Raw genomic sequence first — 19,184 nt, forward strand, 5'->3', positions numbered from 1 at the left:
CAGAAACCATTCAGGCTGGACCTGAGGATGAACCCCTGGTCACCCCTGCCAGGACTCTGCCACTGAGGGCATCTCCAGCTTTGTCTCTCTTCAGCAACTTCTACATTAATGTCTATTTTCCTCTTGTCTAGAACACAGAGCAGCTGGGAGGGTGACCCACCGTCGACAAGGCCCCTGCAGTAGAGGCTGGCTAAGGGATGCCTGCTACCTCTTTCCTGGCTGTCCAATTAGGGGCAGCCAGCTATGAGCCAAGAGTCTGGGTGCGTGTGGCTCCTCAATCCCCCAGGCCTTGGGGGTGGTGTGAGAGGCTCTGGGCCTGCCCACACCCCACCGCTGGCTCCTAGAATGAGTCCTCATCCTCTTTTCTTTTAAAAACTATTTACCTCATTGAGAGGCCGATACACACACACACACAGATAGCTCGCATCTGTCAGCTTGTTCCTCAGATGCCCACAAGGTAGGTCTGCTGCCAGGGTGGCAGACACCCCTTTCTTTTATTTAGACACCACTGCCGCTCCAAGGATGCACGTTAGCAGGAGGTTCGCGTTGGGAGCCAAGGATTATACCAGGTACTGTGATGTGGGACATGGGGACTCACGGGCCACACGCTGGCTTCCCTGGCCCTTTCTGTGTGTGAGCTGGGGCCGGCTTAGCCAGCACCCTGCAGAGCGACCCTTCGCCCTGTGCTGTCCAACCTGCTGGCGTCTGACTTGTGAGGGTCACAGCCCGGGAAACTTACCAATCTGCATGTTCACTGAGCTGGTCTGAGGGTTGGTGGGAAAGGAAACGGGCTCTTCATAAATTTTGTTTATTGCATTTTCAGAAGCAGCTACATAGATTCGCATTAATTTAACTCTGAAAAAAAAAAGTTAGGGGGCCGCTGTCCTGGTGCAGTGGGTTAAGTTTCTGCTGGTGACACTGGCATCCCGTATGAGTGCTGGTTTGAGTCCCAGCTGCTTCACCTCTGATCCAGCTCCTTGCTGATGCAGCTGGGAAAGCAGCAGAAGATGGCCCAAGTGCCTGGGCCCCTGCACCCACGTGGGAGACCCAGAGGAAATGTCAGGCTCGTTGCTGTGGCCAGGCCCAGCCCTATTTGAGGAGTGAACAAGTGGATGGAAGATTCTCTCTCCCTTTATTCCTTTGTCTCTGTAACTCTATCTTTTAAATAAATAAATCCTTTTTTTAAAAGGAAAAAAGAAAACTTACAGAAACAAACTCACTGTGGAACAAAGTTCTGGCCTCACTGTGTCTGTTTTAGGGATTTCAAGAGAGCAGAACCCCCACTGCCAGGCCCACAGCAAATCGGGGTGGGTAGGCCTAAGGCCGGGCTCCTACTAACTTGGTCTCCTCTCCTAGGCCCCCAAGCCTTAACATTGCACTGTGCCCTGAGGAACCATACAGAGAAGGAAGCACTAGCCGTCGGGCAGGTCTCCCTCAACCCAGAACCTACCATGGGCATCAAAGAACTCGTCGTCTGAGCTCTCATCTGAGTCCCTGGCGATGCTCTGCATCCTCCACTCCGAGATGCTGTGGTGAGAAGGACTTGCTGCAAGACAGAGCCCCAGGCTGACTACCAAGGCTGCAGGCAGGAGCCCGGCCCTGGGCCCAGCCACCTCAGGCAGGCATGAGACGAGGAGCTGGGGCAGTGACGGGGGCGCTGCCAGGGTTCACGGTAGGAAGAGGGGCTCCTAGATATCCGGGAGCTGCCCCCTCCCACTCTCTTTGGATGCCTGGTCACAGGGGGAAGGGAAGGACAGCAGGGACAGAAGGCGTAGGCCTGGGATGCATACTAGAGTGGGTCTGGTCCACTCCTGGGCTCCTGGCCTGGGCCTGACCATAGGAAAACTCCTTCGGCTTGGCTGTGGCACAGCACATTGGTAGCCATGGCACTGTGGGGCCAGCGGGGAGACAAGGGATACAGGTCCTGGGAGTCCAGCTGGCTGAGGTTCCCGGCTTGACTCTGTCTCAGAATGTGAAATCTCTTGGGTGCTTCCTCCCATGGCCCTCTCAGGGCGAGGGGTACCCTCCCTGACCTGCCTCCCTTGGGCAGCCTACTGGGTTGGGGCCTCTTCACCTGGTGCCACATTACAGAGGGCACAGCCCTGCCTCCCAACGGGCCTGGCCACGTGGAAGCCATGGGAAGGAGGCAGTCTCCTTGGGAGCAGTTCTGCCATGGGACAGCGCCCCGGGCTCACCTCCCCGCTTGGACGACCGTGAGGATTTGGAGGACGTGGACCACTGCTTCTTCAGGCCCCGCCCTACTAGGGCCTCCCCGTTGCTGCCGCTGGGCTGGGGGCTCTCCCAGGAGGCCTGGTCCTGGGTGGCTGGGTCCTTGGCAAGCTCCGCAGCCTCCTGGCTGTCTTCCGTGAACTGGGCCATCTTGCGAGACAGCATGAGCTGCGCCTCCTTCTCCAGCTCCCGAATGTTCTCCATGCTCAGCCCGAACCACTCGTCCTGCCAGCACCAGGCCTGCCGGTGGGCCCGCAGCATCACCCTCCGCAGGCCTGTGGGGTCAGGGGACGGCGGGGGCCCAGGGAGACAGTCAGCTGCAGAGCCGGCACCGGGGACCATGCCCAGGCTGGGCAACCACCATCAGTGTCACTCCCTTGCCCACTGGAACCTGCTTCCTCAGCTGTCCCAGGATGGGACTGGCCCAGGATGGCCTCATAATGGTTCTATAGTTACAGTGAAGGGCTGGGTCGAGCCACCACTAACTGCGGAAGGTTCTTGCCCCAGGAGGAAACCAAATAGCTATAGATGTATAGACATATAGTTTTTTGGTGGAATTTCCCTTGAAAAATCCAGTTTGAGTTCAAATTGAGTGGGTCTTTTTTTTTAATGTGTTTAAGAGAATTTTTGCTACACAGATAAGAGTACGTTACATATATAAAACTAGATAGGGCACAAGGGATAACAGAGTGGCAACAGGGACTGCCTGGGGCTGGCATGGCAGTGAGGACAAGCCCATCTCTCCATAAGCCACAGCTCTCTCTGTAAGTGGGGTGATGGGGCCCACCTTCACAGGTCACTGTGAGCATTGCAGAGCTCACCACCGCAGGCGTGATTCCTGTTGGGTCTCAGCAGAGTCTTTGGTGTGTTCCCTGGTGCCTCTCTTGGGCCAAGTCCCGGGGTGGGACCAACCCCAAGTGCTGTCACAGGGGCAGGCAGGGGTTGGGCCCAGTCATCTATCTGCTGGTCTACCTGGGTTGGGCACCTGCTCTGAAGCCAAAGGCCCCGGGGAGCATTAGGGAGACTCGCCAGGAGCTGCACACGCTGAGCACAGACCAGGTCGGGGACTTCTGGGACACACTCCTGCCACCTTAGTGGTACCCGCTGAGGACTCATGCATGATCAGAAGGGGCAGAGCTGGACATGGGCTTTGGGGTCAGCTGTTGGGAATCCCAGGTGCAGAGGGAGACCCAGGTGGAACGGGGCCTGGGTGCAGGGGGCAGCTCACCAGTGTCGTGGATGAACCTCTCAATCTTGGACTGCATACCCCAGTAGCGGAACTCCACTTTGCAGAGCTTGTAGGCACACATGAGGGGGAACACCTGCTTCTTGTACTCCTCAATCCAGTTGTCGGACAGAGGCCCCCGCTGTGTCTTGGCCGACTGGAACAGCTTGGGGTCCTCCTCCGTCTTGTACTCGTTTGGGGGTACGGGGTCCTTGACGATGTCGATGAAGTCTGTGTGGGGTGCGAGTGGCTATTTCTGCCAGACTCCAGCCCGGCCCCTCCTCCACTTCCACTCAGCCCAAAGTCCTCAGAGGGCTTGGGGATGGCTGCACTAGGGCGGGGGGCAGATGCACAGCGCCACTGAGGTTCTTCCTTTTGCAGATTCCTGGGATGATACCTGAACCTTGGTACCCTCAGAAGTAAACTTCTGTGGAGACAGGCCCTTTCATACGGTTCCTGAGTTACAATGAGGCCATTAAGATGGGTCCTGGGGTGGTGGTGTGTGTCTGTCTCAACAGGCTAATCCTCTACCCTGCAGTGTCAGTATCGCGCATGGGCAGGACAGCCAAAGCTTACCAGCAAAACACTGCAACCTGGGAGGGGCCTGGGACATTGTCTCTCTCGCGGTTCTTAGGAGGAGCCAGCACTGCTGATTCCTCGGAGAGCCTTAGAGGTGGCATTCTTGTGATGAAGCACCCGGTTTTGTGGTGCTTTATCTGGGTGGCGCTAAGGCTCTGGGACCACGCAGGAGTGGCAGCAGGTGGAGGGGTGGTCCTGTGTCAAAGCCTTGCACAGGCCGCTCCGTGGCAGCTCCCAGGTATGGGCATCCTGGGATTTAGCACCTCTGGGATGTGCCCCCTGCAGCCCCTCAAGGATTCAGCTCTGGTAATGGGGCTGGCCACATGTGCCATGGCAAACCCTAGGACTGGAAGGCTGGGGTCTGCATTTGACTCACTGAGGTGTGTTGTTTAAAAGCAGTCTTACTTAGGGGCATTTCTGTCAGTTAACATTTAGGAACTGTGAGATTTCACGTAAAAAATTCTGGTCTCTGGCCTCCCTTGACATTAGATGAATGGGGCCTGTTTCTTTGTGGCGCTGGCAGTTGGAGGGGAGTGGGCACGGTCACCCACCACCCAAGGGAGTGGCCCCAATGTGTGCCTGGCCTCAGCCCAACATGGCCTCCAGCACTCTGTCGACGAAAGAGGGGCACTGTGTGGGAGAGGTGCTGAGACTTGATGTGTATGTCAGGCAGATGGGGCAAGGAGGCCCCCAAGTTTGCTGGACAGGCCAGGCTTGGGGACGAGGGGTGGCCGGTGGGTGGGAAACCCAGAATTACCGATTGTCAGTTGGTTTTTTTCCACAGGAGAGAGACTGAACACGTTCGGGTTTTCTCCGGCATCGGTTTTATAAAAGGTCTCGATGTCGATGGAGAATTTCTCCACAAAAGGGCAGGTGAACCTGCAGGGAGGAGGGCCTCATCAGGATCTGGGTGAGAGGGGGCACAGGACGGCTAGACCAAGGTTGCCGGGGCCCGGGATGTGGGAGGGACAGGAGGCTGGGCCCTGCTGGACGTGGCTTTGGCCCAACTACTGCCAGGCAGGGGTGGCAGCAGAGTCCAGGAAGTAAAGATGCTGCAGGGAGCTCCTGCTGACTTCCCTCACAACTGGGCCTGTGGCACGGGCATGGGTGAGGGTACCGCGTGCTGGAACTCAGGCACAGTCAGCGCCATGTGAGGCCAAGCTGGCAGGCCGTGGGTCTGGCGCCTCTGGGCTGTGACCCTGCAGCCCTGCTGAGGATCCAACTCTGGTGATGAGGTGCAGCCCTCTCTGGGCTGGACACGAGCTTCTGTGGGTTCTCCAGCCAAACCCAGGAAAGCCCCAAGTGTTGGGGAGGGACGGGGAGCCTCACAGTTGGGGATGGTGGTGGGAACATCTCCCACTTAGGCAGCCCTGCAGTGCTGAGTCATGCACGGAACAGGGTGCACACGATGAAGGACCCCCACCCCTATCCCCCAGGAGACCCCAGGGGAAGCCCGGGCCAGGTGGGAGATGATCAAACCCTGCTGCAGCAGCTCCAGGATCCTACAGGCGACTCAGGCTGTTCCTCCCAGCCGGCTGACCATCTGGAATTACAGTGACTGCATTCTCCCAGTCTTGCCAGATGGCCAAGCGCCTCCAGCAGTCCTCCCGGGACTCCTGCTTTCACGGCCCCCATCCCAGTGGCCCAGGGAGGAGGAGGGGCTACAATGAGAGCTGGGTCCTCCCTCTCCTACCTGTGCCTGCCCTATCCCAGGGGCCTCCAGGGCACCTGTCTGGGGTAGAGACTGAGTTCTCTGAAGGGTCAAGCAGTTGAGTCTGGTGGGGGCCCCGGCACCTGTGACCTGACACCAGGCACAGGACGGTGGAGGTAGCGCACCTGGTTCTGGTGTAGGGGTAAGCGTTCCAGGACTCCTCCACCACACGCAACGCTGCCTTGGGCAGGATGGAGCGGAACCAGCCGGGGATGTGCATGCCCACGTGGTACACCTTGTGCGTGTACTGCCCGGAGCCGCCGGGGCCATCCGTGTACGGCCGGTTCTCCAGGATCTCCACGCCACTGCCTTCGCCGTATGTCTCATTGCGGCTTTTCTTCTGTGGGGATAAAAGTGCTGTGGTGGCTGAGGGGCTGGAGCACTCTGCGCAGAAGGGGCTCAGGCGATGGCAGCATGAGATGGGAGGGGGCTTTGACCGAGGCCAGCTCCTCCTGGGCAGGGAACGGAAGGGGCCCCAGGACCACACACATAAATCCTAGCCACTGGACAAGAGGAGACAGCAAGAGAGGTATCCATACTGTGAAAGAAGAAATAGGGCCCGGCACGATAGCCTAGCGGTTAAATCCTTGCTTTGCACGCCCGGGATCCCATTGGTTCCCATCCCAGCAACCCTGCTTCCCATCCAGCTCCCTGCTTGTGGCCTGGGAAAGTAGTCGAGGACAGCCCAAAGCCTTGGGACCCTGTGCCCATGTGGGAGACCCGGAAAGAAGTTCCTGGCTCCTGGCTTTGGATCGGCACAGCACCGGCCATTGCGGTCACTTGGGGAGTGAGTCATCAGATGGAAAATCTTCCTCTCTGTCTCTCCTCCTCCTCTCTGTATATTTGCCTTTCCAATAAAATAAATAAATCTTAAAAAAAAAGAAATGAAGAAATAAGTTATATTTACAATGGTATCTGAAAAAAATAAAATACCTAGGAATAAATTTAGCCAAGGAGGTACAAAATTTGTGTAACAAAAATTACAAAATGTTGCTGGGAAAAAAATCAAGCACACACCTGGATGGGAAGCTACAATGGGAAGCTACCCTAGGGAAGCTACGGAAGAGCTTCCCTAAGCAGCCTACAGATCCAACACAATTCCTAGCAAAGTCAAAGATGATCCTAAAACTAATATGGAATTGCAAGGGATCCCAAATAATAAAAAAGATCTTCAACACAAAACAAAAAATTAAATTGGGACGCTCACACTTTCCTCTATCAGAATTTACAGCAAAGTGGTCAAGGTCAGAACAAACCAGGACTGGAGAGGTGGGCAGATCAACAGGAGAGTGCATCCAGACACAAGCTCTGCACCTGTGGCCCATTCATTTTTTTGACCAGGGCGATCAGACCAATTGTCTTGGAAGGAACAGTCCCAGGACAATTCAATTTCCACATGCCAAAGAGTGAAGATCTGTCACCCCAATCAGCTACGCACACACTGGTGGCTGTAATTGCTGGGTCAGTTCTATCTCCAGCCCTGACCTCTATGCAAAGCAATGGGTATTGAAGCCCAACCCGGTCGCCCGCCCCCCTACAAACACTCGTGGTCACGTAAACCAGTGGGAGCTATAGCCTAGTTGGGGCAACTCCCAATAACCCCCACCAGACCAGCCCCCTGCCCTGGTTCCTATTCTTGCCAATATGTACAGCAGACTGGTCCAGTCTGTCCCACATCCCATTCAGCTCTCGTATAGCATTGAAACCTAATTCAACCAAACCAACCTCACTATCCAGCCCACACACCTGCCGGCGGGTGCCACTCTGTCTAGCCATGCCTGGTCCAGTTCTGGTTCTCATGCTTACCAGTTGGAGTGGCAATCCAAAAGGGAGGTGCCCACTGCTTCCCTACTGGGTCCACTCCCGGATCTTGCACTTTCCAGAATTTGCCCTCCGTGCGAGCATCTGCCAGCTGATGCTGTGGCAAAGCCCAACCAGTCCATACCCAATCTGCTTATGCATGCACCAGTAAGAACAGTCAACCCAGTCTGGCTTTCCCCTGATCCAGCTCACATGAGATCAACAGGTGTTGTAGCCCTGCCTGGTCTGGTCTGCTCCCAACCCTAGCTCTCATGCTCACTGTGGGAGTAGTAGTCCAGCAGGGGAGCCCCAAGCAACCCCCTTACTGTCTTTATTCCCTACCTCCTGGTCTCGTGTGTGCTGGTTGAGCGCTGCGGCCCATTCTGGCACGGCCCACCTTACCTTGGCATTTGCCCATGGGTGCTGTAGCCTGGCCAGGGCCGGCGCCGCCCCCAGTTCCAGCTCACACTGGTCGGGGCTATAGCCTAGCCCAGTCCAGCCCAGGCAGCCCCCAGTCCTGACCCACATACCATGCTGGTTCTCTGATTAGCCAGTGGGTGATATGAACTTGGTCTAGCCTGGCTCATCCCAGATCTTAGCCAAATGTATGCTGGTGGGTACAGTTACCTGGCCTGGTCTGGGCTGCTCCCAGTCTTGGTTCTTGTGCTCACCTGCAGGGACTGTGTCCCAACAGAGGAGCTGCCAAGCTCCTCCATCAGAACCTCGCCCAATGCCAGATCATGCACCCATCAGTGGGTCCATAGGCCAGCCCTACTTAGTCCTACTTCTGTCCTAATAGGAATGGTGAGTTTCGTGCTTCAGAAATCATTAAAAAATAATGTTGACAATGACCACAGCCAAACGACGACTGGCGACTCCAAGGTTGATGGTGTCAGCCAATGGACATTGGAAGGGATTTCTCATCCATAGACCGGCGGGTGACAGCATTTCAGAATTATCACATCCCCTTGGGCAGAACCCTCAGAGCGTGTGCCACATTGTGACCCTGGGTTGATATCGGGTGGCCTTTCCCCATCCTTGGGCACTGGCATGGTGGTGAGGCTGGGTATGTCCTATCCCCTTGTCTCTCCCCTCCCTCCGGAAATGGGAAGAAGAAACAGAAAGCTTGGAAACAATGATCACATCCACTTCGCCCTAACCCTAGATCCTTCCCACCTTAATCAATATAAATATCATCTAAAATTTAAAAAAATAATAATGTAGGGGAAATAAACCATTATATGGAAGAAAAAAATTAAACAATGCCTGTTGTAAGGGACTTACAGCCAGAAGATATGTGAAAAAAAAAACATAACAAAAACCCTCCTATAGTTCAGCAACAAAAGGAGAAACAACCCCATTTAAAAAATGGGCAAAGGACTTGAGTGGACATTTCTCCCAAGACACACAAACTGCCAGTGAAAAGCTAGGGTGGGGTGAGAATTTCATATCCTCTGGAGTGGTTAAAAAGATGGACAGTGGCAAGTGTTGGGAGGCACCTCAGGGGGACAGTGTGGAACCGTGTAGCTGCCATGGCCAGCACCCCAGCACATCCCCTAGGAGGCTGCACTCCCGGGTTCTGTGTGATCCAGCAGTTGCCCTCCTTACTACACATCCAAGAAGAAGAAGACAGCTCCACACACAATAATCTCACTGATTCATGCTCCTAGCAGCGCCACTCGCCTGACCCAACAGGCAGAAATGGCCCAGACGTCCAGCAGCAGGTCAGCGGGCCAGCCGACATGGTCCGTCCATTCACACCAAAGAACAGGGCATCGAGCCCTGAGAAGAGTCATGCTGAGTGGCAGGGGCCAGCCATGCCAGAGGGCCTCATGAGGGGTCCTTGAGAAGGTTCGTGGAGAAGTGGAATCCACTGAACTCAGTGCCTGCTTTCTTCGTAACACACACACCCCACACCCTCTGCAAGATGCTGCTAATGATTCTATCAGCAGTGTACAGACAGAGAGAAGACTTAACAGGGCCTTGGGGACTGGGGAAGGTGAAAAGTGACTGTTTTGGGGGAAATAAAACATGTTCTAAGATGAACTGTGGTAGTGGCTGACAGCGCTGAAAGTGCCCAAGACCAGCAGCCTGCATGCGTTGGATGGCCGTGCCTGGTGGTGCGCGACTCACGGCTCAATAAACTGCTGTGACACAGAACAAACAGCACTCAGTCCCGCCTCTTCATGCTCACTGGGGTCTGAGAGATAAACTGTGACAAATGGGAAGGGCCTCGGTGGCCAGGGTCACCTCTGTGTGGCACCCTCTCAGATGTCCTTCCCAGTGCCCCAGAGCTCAGCCTTCTGTTTATGCAGAAAACCTCGTCCTTGAGCTGTTGGTGACTCTGAGCCCGGCATCTGTTTCCATGGTGACTTGACAGCTTTGCCAAAGCCATCTTGGGTCAGTTCCTGAACAGCAGGTGCAGTGCAGCACCTGCCCCTACTGGCACGTGTGTGCATGCACACATAGACACATACGTGCACCCAGGCGCTTCCAATGGCACTGCCCTGGGCATGGTCCCCTTGCGGGCACAGAGGTGTGGTCTACCCCTGGGGCTCAGACTACCTTGACCTCTCCAGCAGAAAAGGGAAAGGCGCTGGATGAGGCTCAGAGGGTGTCTGAACAGGTGGCAAGCCCTCAGTCCCTGCAATGGGGGGGTCAGATCCCGTGCCGTGTCCAGGTGCACCTGTGGTCTGGACACCTCCTCAGCTCCTGTCCTGTCAGGGCCCTGTTGGCCCGGGCTGTGCTGAGGGCTCTCGTGTCCGTTCCGTGGCTAGGGAAATGCTCCCTGAGAAGGGTGCGACACACTGCTATCCCTCATGTACAGACCAGACTTTGAGGCTAGCGGGGGGTGCCTTCTCCAAGCTTGTGAAGCTACCAAATGGCCTCAGCCAGACCTATTGGATGACAGGGCCTCCTGAGTCCACGGCCCTGAGTTGCTGGGCTCCTCGGCAACAGGTGGGTGCTGGGCAAATGTGTACTGAACAAACAAATCTGGTCCCAGTCCTGTGACAAACTCCCCTTTCCTGGACGAGCCACTTCTCTCTAGCCTTGGTTTCCAAAACTGGATGTGAGGTCCAGTCCTCCTATTTACCCAATCCTGGATCAGCGGTTGAAGCCCTGAAGCCCTCATTAGTGCCCACCCAGAACTTCAGCTTATGGCCTTATGCGGGAACGGGTCTCTGCAGGCGTCAACTGAAAGGATGGAGGAACAAGCCAGTGAGTGTCTGGAGCAGACAAGCAGGGACCCTTTCTCTTCCTGAGCTTCCGGAAAGAGGGAGCATGTCCTGCGCACACCCAGCCCTTGCACATTGAGGGCTGCTCAGGCACGGTGCCTGGTGCTCTAACTGAGCTCAGCCCTCTGAGTTTAGCAGGGAGGTCCCTCCTTGGTTGCCCCCCAGCTGGGGAAGGTGGGGTTGCAGAGCCAGGAAATGAATGAAAGTCAGAGCTTCAGCTGTGAGTCAAGGGGTTCCTGTAGTCAGCACATCATCTGGCTTGTGGTATTTGTTATGGTCACCCCAGGAGGCAAATACACTTGCAGTGCCAGGAGCTGCGGCAAAATATACAGGCTGGAGACTAGGCTGCTTGTGGGAGGCCCTGGGGCTGTGGTCAGGTCCCCGCTGTCATTTAGCCAAGGATGTAGAAGGGCAAGGAAGGCAGGGAAGGGGCTATGGGGCTGTGAAGAACCCCCCTGGCCACCTGGGCAGACCTCAGCTGGAGTGAGGCCAAGGAAAGCCAGCAGCCTCAGAAGGTTCCGGAGGACTCTAGTGGCCTTGCCCGTCTCCAGTGGCTCCCAGCAGCATCCTCTGCCATGTGACTGCCTCTCTTCAATCTCTAGCTCCATCTTCCCAATGTTTCTCTGTCTTCGCCTCTTCTTACAGCAGAAAGGGTCATTGGATTTTAGGCTGTGCTACATCCAGGATGACTTCCTCTCACATCTTCAGTCAGAGGCCCCACTCTAAGGTCTCAGGTGGAGTAAGCGGGAGTGCCCACCTGCTGGCTAGCCATGGGAGCCTGTTGCCAGCACTCTCCCAGCATGTGGTGACTCTGGCCTTGCTGCTCAGAGGGTGACCACATGCTGCATGTGGGGTGGGGCCGTGTAAGGAACAACACAGACCAAGGGCATCTCTGTGGCCTTCTCCACAGCTCTGCTCAGCTGCAGGGAATGTAAGAGCGGAGGAGGCCAGGAGACGACCAGCTGCTCAAGGGAAAGGCAGCTAGCCATGCCTCTGGACACAGACTGGCTTTGTTGGGCCAGCTGTGCGTGCTTGGGCAAGGTGCTCGGTGTTTCTGGGCCTCCAGCTCTTGCCTGAGAGGTGGGGGAAGAACACCACTGATTCCACAGGTCATCGTGAGGACAATGACAGGGGCCTCGCTTCTGGCTCAGGGACAAGGCTGCCAGCATCCATGGGTGATGGTTAAGGGTGGCTACTGCCACTCACAGGAGGTGGGTACATTAGGTTGCTCAGGGATCCCAGGGACACGACTCTTAGTGACAGAACCAGAGGGACCCAGAAGGCCCCCAAGCTGGTACTGTCAGCACAATATCTCGGTGCCTCCCTGCAGGAGATGTGTGGTCCACAAACATCAACTGAGGCTGTCACCAGGAACCCTAGGTCTGGCACCCTTCAAGGGCAGACGGCACCCCCCAAAAGGACTTCTGGATCCCCTGGGCTCCCAGCATAGCTGTGGTTGTCATGCCACTTAGGAGCCAGTTCTTGGCAGTTCATTCTGTTCTCTGCCCACATGGGACACAACCTCCTGGTCCCTGTCAGCCACCCCCACAGGCAGTGCTGCATTACCTCCCCCAGGGATGGCGCCCACGGTAGGCAAAGCAACCGGGCCCAGCTCCCCTGAGGTTGATAGAGATGTCTCAGAGCTGTCCAGGGTCCTGGCCTGGCACTCTCATCACTGGACCTTATCGGATGGACAGCTCTCCCCCGGCCACACTGAACGGTGTTTTTAAACATCGCTCACCCAACCCTTGAACACCATGAACACTGAAGGCTGCTCAGGCACAGTGCCTGGTGCTCTGACTGAGCTCAGCCCTCTGAGCTCAGCAGGGAGGTCACTCCTTGGTTGCCCCCCAGCTGGGGAAGGTGGGGTTGCAGAGCCAGGAAATGAATGAAAGTCAGAGCTGCCCCCCAGCTGTTTCTACGGAAATGCATTGTAGGAGCATAAGGTGCCGCTCAGAGCATGCGTGCTGCTGGGGAACTAGCCTGGAGCCTGCTTGAAAAACTTGTCCCCGATGCCCCAGCGGCGCCTGCCGCTCCTCAGTTGGCTGTCTGGTTCTGCCTCCTAGGGAAGAGGCAGAAAGTGCTCTGTTCCATTCTGTTACCAGTCCTTGGCACGGGGCAGGCCTGGAAAGGACAAGGCTACTTTGACGGTGTGCTGAGTCCTGCCGGATGTGCACGGAGCCGTACGCGTGTGAAGGGGGAGCTGGTGGTGGATACATCTCACACCTTTTGTCATCACTCTGCAGTAGCATGGGTCCTGGAATTCAGGGTCCAAGATAGGGAAGCCACAGCTGGAGCCAGAGCGGGAGGTGGGACCTCGGGGCGAGTAGCAGCCAGGCTGCTGGCAGGGGGCAGGATCCCACGGACCTGGGCAGAGGGCGTGGGGAGATGGGCAGGGCCTCAGGAGGTGGCAGGGGGGCTAATGCTGAACGTCTCAGTGAGAGGAAGTGTGCGGTAAGCACTGAGTTCCAGTCCATGCATCAGACCTGGAGACCACAGCTCACAGCACTGCCCACCAGGACCCTCCTGCAGGAGGCAGGGGAAGTGGAGCAGGTTTGTGGGGCGGCGGGTCCACACAAAGCTACCTGCCTCCTGCTTCAGGTGTAGGGGGTCTCCTTGCCTTCTATCTTCCCTTCTTCTTGTCTGCCATGCACCCCCACCCCACCAGGGCCGGTGAGGCTGCTTGGAAGACAAAGGAACTCAGCTCAACCCTGCCTCTCAGGCCCTCTGTACCCTGGGAAAGTTGACTGTGCTTGATGAGGGCTAGCGGGAGGCTGGGGAGGTTTGCCTGCTTGTTCTCCAAAGCTGGAACTCAACCCAGGGTCAGCCAGAGCCTGGGAAGGCCACGCATGCTCCAATAGGTCACACCGCTCAGCTCAGCTGTCCCCTGGCAAGGACCACCCTACACCCCAGCAAGGGTCTCCACACCCCGCTGGCATCTCGAACTGTGCAAGTCCTAGTCCTAGTCCTACTTAGAGCCAGCTGCAAGACCTTCCACACAGGGTGACTCCACTCTGATCTGCTGTCCCACCTCCGCAGGCCAAGAGGAAAGGCTGGGGAAGTGGCTGTTGGGCAGCTGGACAGAGCCAGGGTCCCCCCACAGTGGAAGCCTTGTTTTAGAGGAAGGGGCTGCGCTGGCGTTCAGGGCCCCTGTGCTCTTGTGGCCTGAGAGCGCCCCTGAAGCTGATGTGAACTGGGGTGTGTGCTTGCATAAGCGGAGGCATGCAATTTCCTCCTACTGGCACACAAACCCCCATGGCAGAATCACCTTGCCTGGCGATGCCTGGCTGGCTTGCCCTTCCTGTCTGAACAGGAAAGCAGAGACACACTCACAGGCCTGCTTACTTGGGAGAGACACAGAGGAAGACCCTGGAGGCTCAGAGCTGCTGTGGTAAGCGTCCAACCAGCACATCAGCGGTATGTCACGGGTGAGGCTCCTGTGAGGCAGGAGGGGGCTGGGGGCATCCCCCTTTGCCATAGCCCACTCTCCAGGGCTCATCTGTAGACACACACGTGTGGGCTCCTGGATGGGAGCGGAAGGTCTGAGAGTAACACAGGCCCCGGAGATGGCAGGTTTTTCAAGGAACCTCGGCTTAGCGATGATTCTGTGCTTTAGGGGCTGGCGTGTCTCACTCAGCGGCTAAGATGGAGACACCTGCATCCCATAGCAGCACCTAGCTTCCTGCTCTTCCGCATTTGGGTCCCTGCCACCCATGTGGGGGACAGATTCCACCCGGCCCAGTCTTGGCTTTGGACATTTGAGGAGTGAACAGTGGATAGGAAACCTCTGACAACTGACGGCCGTAGCCAGAGGCTGCGTGGAGCCGGTCTGCTGCTTGGGGTGTCGGGGGCTGGTGGGAGAGTCTGGCCCTTGAACTGGCTAGGCTATTTCTGGCATGCTCAGAGCTGGGGGGGGGGGCTGACTTAAGCCTCTTCCTCTCTCCCTGCTCTCTAGAAATAATTAAGGGGTAAGTGGTTCAAGAGGGAATTGAGTGGCGCTTCTGAAGCAGCTCAGAGCAAACAGCCCCTCAGGGAGGCTGGCACCTTCCTGTCCGCTCCTAGTCAAGCTGCTGGGGTGAAGATAATGGCCGAACCTTCACAACTTCCTCAAGATCTCCCAAGAGGGAGCAGGGACACCAGCTCTGCAGGAGCTGTTTGCTACCTCCCCAGACCCAGGCTGAGTCCACCACGCAAACCCAGGGGAGGGAGAGGAGACCCTGCCAACCAGGCCAGCCAGGCCCTCTTCCCACCACGCAAACCCAGGGGAGGGAGACACCCTGCCAGCCAGGCCCTCTGCATAGTCAGGGCTCAGTGTGATGCTGGTAAGAGGAGCTGCAGAACAAGAACACAGACTAAGGCCGTTGGCTGGGGAAGCCAGGACTGGGGCCCCCGGACAAGCCTAGAGAAGCCAAGCCAGACCACGGGCAGATCTGTCACCAGTGGGAGAGGTCCTCACCTGGGGAGAAGCTGCCAGGCTGGGCCAAAGCCGAGCACTGAGCAAGAGGGGCCGGGAACCACAACCTCCAGTTCCATGTTCCAGGTTTGTCAGACTTGCTTATCACAGACAGCTGCCACAGTCTCGTGTGCTGCTCTGCAAATCAGTCATGTCTTCTATTCTGTTGTATGGGCACCCAGGGGCAGGGAGGAGTATGGGCCTGGGGCTGGGAGACAGGCTGTGTGCTGCTGAGCAAGTCGCTCAACCTCTCGGGGCTGCACACCTTTTCCTCTGTCGGGTGGGGCAAAGGAACTGAACATGGCGCGCCCGTGGTGTTTCAGTGTTTGGAGGCGGCGCCTCAGGGGGCGATCAGGTTTGGACAAGGTCCTCGTACTTGTGGCCTCGTATCAGTGGCCTTCTGAGAAGCAGCTCCGGATTTGCCTCTCCAGGGATTAGCCAGGGAGGGAGCCCTCCACTGGTGCCAGATCTGCATGTGGTCAAAGTCCCGGGCTATGCAGTCACAGGGGTTCAGTCTGAGCTGAAAGAGATGGGGTGATCCTAGTCGGGTAGAGGACGGGCACCAAGCAGGAGGGAAGGTGCGAGCTGCATCAAGGCTGAGGACAGGCCAATATTGCAGATACGTCCAAGGCATCCTGTGTGCCTGGCAGGATGCCAGGAGGACACGCGTTCAAGCCAATTCAGACCTTTCCCAGAGGCCTGAGGGGTGAAGGCCAAGTTCCCACCCCAGCCCCAACACAGCCGGCCCGCTGCCCCGTCCTCGACCCACCTGTATCATGTACAGCTGGGCAATGCGGTACTCCTCCACGGTCATCGGCAGGGGGATCCGGTACTCCTTTATAATCATCTTGGGAGTCCAGGCCTTCCTGTCGGTGGGGAACTGCGAGGGGGGAGCTTCTTTCTAGGAGAGGTTCCTTAGATGACCATGGCAAGATTCACCAGGGACCCCTGAAAGAGGAGAGGGAGAGAGGACAGGACAGTCACTTTCCACACACTGTGAATGCAACAGTGCCTAGCACAGCCCTCTCCTGGAGTCCAGCGGGCAGTTCTGTCCTGACTCTGGCCCAAGCCGCTGGTGGGGCCTTAGGCAAGTGTCTTGGCCTCTCCAGTAGCCACATGTCTGGAGTGCTGGGTAGTCTTTGGAGTGCTGCTTCAAGGACTAGGTGAGAGCCCAGACATCACTGATTCAGCAACAGTCATGGGGATCGTCACCTTGCTGGCGGGGGCTCTCGTTTTATTCACAAAGACTCCATGCATGGCTGGTCATGGGCAAGGTGGCAGGGGAGATGAAACCACGGAACACAGGTGCAAGAGCCAGAAGAATCGGCAGGCTAACACAACTCCAAATTGTACTTAACACCTGCTGCCCACAGACCCTGCAACTCCTCGGGAGTCTATCACACAGCCTCCCTCTCGCTCCCTTCACCCTGGGTGTCCTGGTTCTCTCCCCATCCAGGGGGTGGCCCGCAAGTAGCCACGTCTGTCGGGAAGGGTTCTAGCAGAGAGGGACTTGCCCTCACAGTTACCTGTCCAATGCTCCCCCACAGAGCTAATGATAAAGTGACAACTGCTGCTCACTCATGGTCCTGCCTGTCCCTGCAAACGCCGGAACTCCCCAAACCTACCACAGGGGCAGACACCGAGCCCCCAGAGGTTGTGCTCACAGGAAAACGCACTGGTGCTGACTTTCTCAGAGGTCAGCCTGGGTAGTAACACAGCAGCATGGGATGCAGAACTGGGGTCCAAGTGAGCAAGTTTTTTCCCATACTGCCCTGGGCAGCTGAGACCACAAGAGAGACATATAGCTCTCATGCTGCCTGCTCTTCCACGCGGTGTAGAACAAGGGCCTCGCTTATTTAAAGCAGCAAGGAGTCTGAGTCTGACACACAGATGGACTTCCAGCTGGATCAGGGGGCGGCATAGGCACCAGAGGAGGGAAACCTCCTTGCATAACCACCCCAGTCCCAGCAGGGGAGGAGTCCGAGACGGGAGAACCCAGATGCCATGGGGTGGAGTTTCTGAAGCTCTTTTGTGTGGTTCTTCGCCAGGGCACCAGGACAGTTCCTGGGACGGCATCACCAGAGTCACAGGGATCAGGCAGGTGCCATGTCAAGGGGACTCAGGACCACACCTTGACACTGAGGTGAGAGCACAGGCATGGGGGGAGACCTGAGCAAGCATTACATTGTCACCCCAACAACAGAGAGGTCAGAACCAAACCTGGGATTCTTTGTGTCTTCAGACACCCTGGGATCCTTTGCCCTATGGCCTTTTGGGGTCTTAACTACTCTGCAAGAAACAATCTGCTCATTCTCACCCAAACCCACCACCCCTGCCCTTTGTGTCCCAGGCCACCAGGTACTGCTCGGGGTGCATGGTCTGGGGCAAGACAGGCCCCTGGTGGAGGACTAAGTTCCTTTAGCAATGACCAGAGCGCAGGCTGGCACTCAGACAGTGGCTCTGTGAGCACCCGCCTGCAGCATCCCACAAACACGAGCTGTCAGCTAAGCTGTGGCCACATCTGTGTGCACACACACACAGAACCACAGGCCAGAGGCCTCTTGGTGACTCCTGCTGCCCAGGTAGGGCCAGGCCAGGGGGCAGATCTCGCAGCCAGCCAGATAGGGAGGCAGCCCCATGGCTGTCTCAAGGACCACCAGACACAGTGATGGGGTAATGCTCGCCTCTCAGTCCTGAGTGGGTTAAGGGAGGGTGTTGTGCAGGGTGGGGCTGAGTTCCTGAGATCCATGTGATTCTGGTTGGTAGTACTGAGAGCAGCTGTGAGAGGCAGCAATTTCCCTCGGGGGTACCCCTAGAATGATCAAACTGGGTGCTGGGCAGATGGGGGTGGGTGGGCATACTGAGGCCACCTCCCTTCCTGACTCATCTGCCTTAGAGGCGCCCTGGAGGTCAACACTGGGCTAATACTCCCCAGCACGCCACTGGCGTTCAGGGCCAGGTGTGAGGAGGAACAGGGCGGAGTGAGGCTGTCACCAGCATCAGGCATACATGGTCACTCTGCAGGGTGGCCCCTGGGGAGGCCTTGCTCAACCCACACTGGCAGGAGCCCCTCTCAGGAGGCAGAAGGCTCAGCAGCCCAGGGATCAGACGTGAGCGACCTCTGAACCCGACCACTCTGGGAAGTGGCCAGTGGCCTCTGTCCTCCCAGCTGCAACTGCACCTGACATCAGTCAGACGGTGAAGAGGAATGCTTGTTCCCAGTAGGAATGCCGCTTCCCAAAAAAGGAGGGATCTCTGTCTCAGATGAAAGAGAAAAAACTGTCTCGACAATTGGAAGAGATGAAGGCTAAAAGATGAGCTAGCTGGACTCGGGAAATGAGAGAGAAAACAAACAGAACGCAGGTTTTTAAAAGCCGCCTTATCGTTTCAGAATGGCAGACGGTCGCACAGCAGTGCAGATGTCCTTAATGTCACAGAACTGGACACGTAAAAATGGTTAGAAGGGCGGATTTCACGTTACACATTAGTTTGCCGCCATTTTTGAGAAACCAGTGATATTTCCAACCCTAAACTAGCTGTGAATTGTATCTGAGGAATGCTTGGACATTGCTTCCTTCTGTTTCACTACCGAATTTTACCCTTTTAGGAACTCCAGGCATCTCCCTCCATTTTAGATGCTGTGTTTGTCCCGCAGACACCCTGTGATATGGTTTAATTTATAGATTCGATGCAGGAGGACAGAATGAGGACGACAACGTGCCGTAGGAAGACAGCCAGCCTCACGACCGAGGGAAACGAGGCTGAGGTCGAGCGCGACCCTGTGACTGTGGACACGCTGGGCAAGGGGTCATTCCCAGCCCAGAGGGGACTGAGCAGGACACGGTGAGGCCCCCTCTTGACCCTCAGAGCCATGTGTCATGTATAACACGTGAATTGCTTATTTCTGGCACTTTCCATGTAGCATAGTTAGACAAGTGGCTGACTGCAGGT

The 19,184-nt window shown here is 56.6% G+C and overlaps 1 protein-coding gene across 1 annotated transcript in view; it reads right to left on the minus strand.

The window, feature by feature from the left end:
• The window catches only part of PITPNM2 (phosphatidylinositol transfer protein membrane associated 2), a 119,798-nt gene that overhangs the window by 15,863 nt on the left and 84,751 nt on the right, over positions 1–19,184 (minus strand). The window contains exons 3-8 of the mRNA XM_040987090.1: positions 16,003–16,181; positions 5,870–6,084; positions 4,791–4,912; positions 3,458–3,685; positions 2,196–2,504; positions 1,451–1,546 (exon numbers count right to left, since the gene is read on the minus strand). Of these exons, the coding sequence (XP_040843024.1) occupies positions 1,451–1,546; positions 2,196–2,504; positions 3,458–3,685; positions 4,791–4,912; positions 5,870–6,084; positions 16,003–16,080 (1,048 nt within the window). The 5' untranslated portion in view covers positions 16,081–16,181. The remainder of the gene's footprint in view (positions 1–1,450; positions 1,547–2,195; positions 2,505–3,457; positions 3,686–4,790; positions 4,913–5,869; positions 6,085–16,002; positions 16,182–19,184) is intronic.

The sequence above is a fragment of the Ochotona curzoniae genome, unplaced genomic scaffold (genome assembly GCF_017591425.1).
Source record: "Ochotona curzoniae isolate NIBS_2020 unplaced genomic scaffold, NIBS_Ocur_1.0 contig_46, whole genome shotgun sequence".
NCBI classification, from domain to species: domain Eukaryota; kingdom Metazoa; phylum Chordata; class Mammalia; order Lagomorpha; family Ochotonidae; genus Ochotona; species Ochotona curzoniae.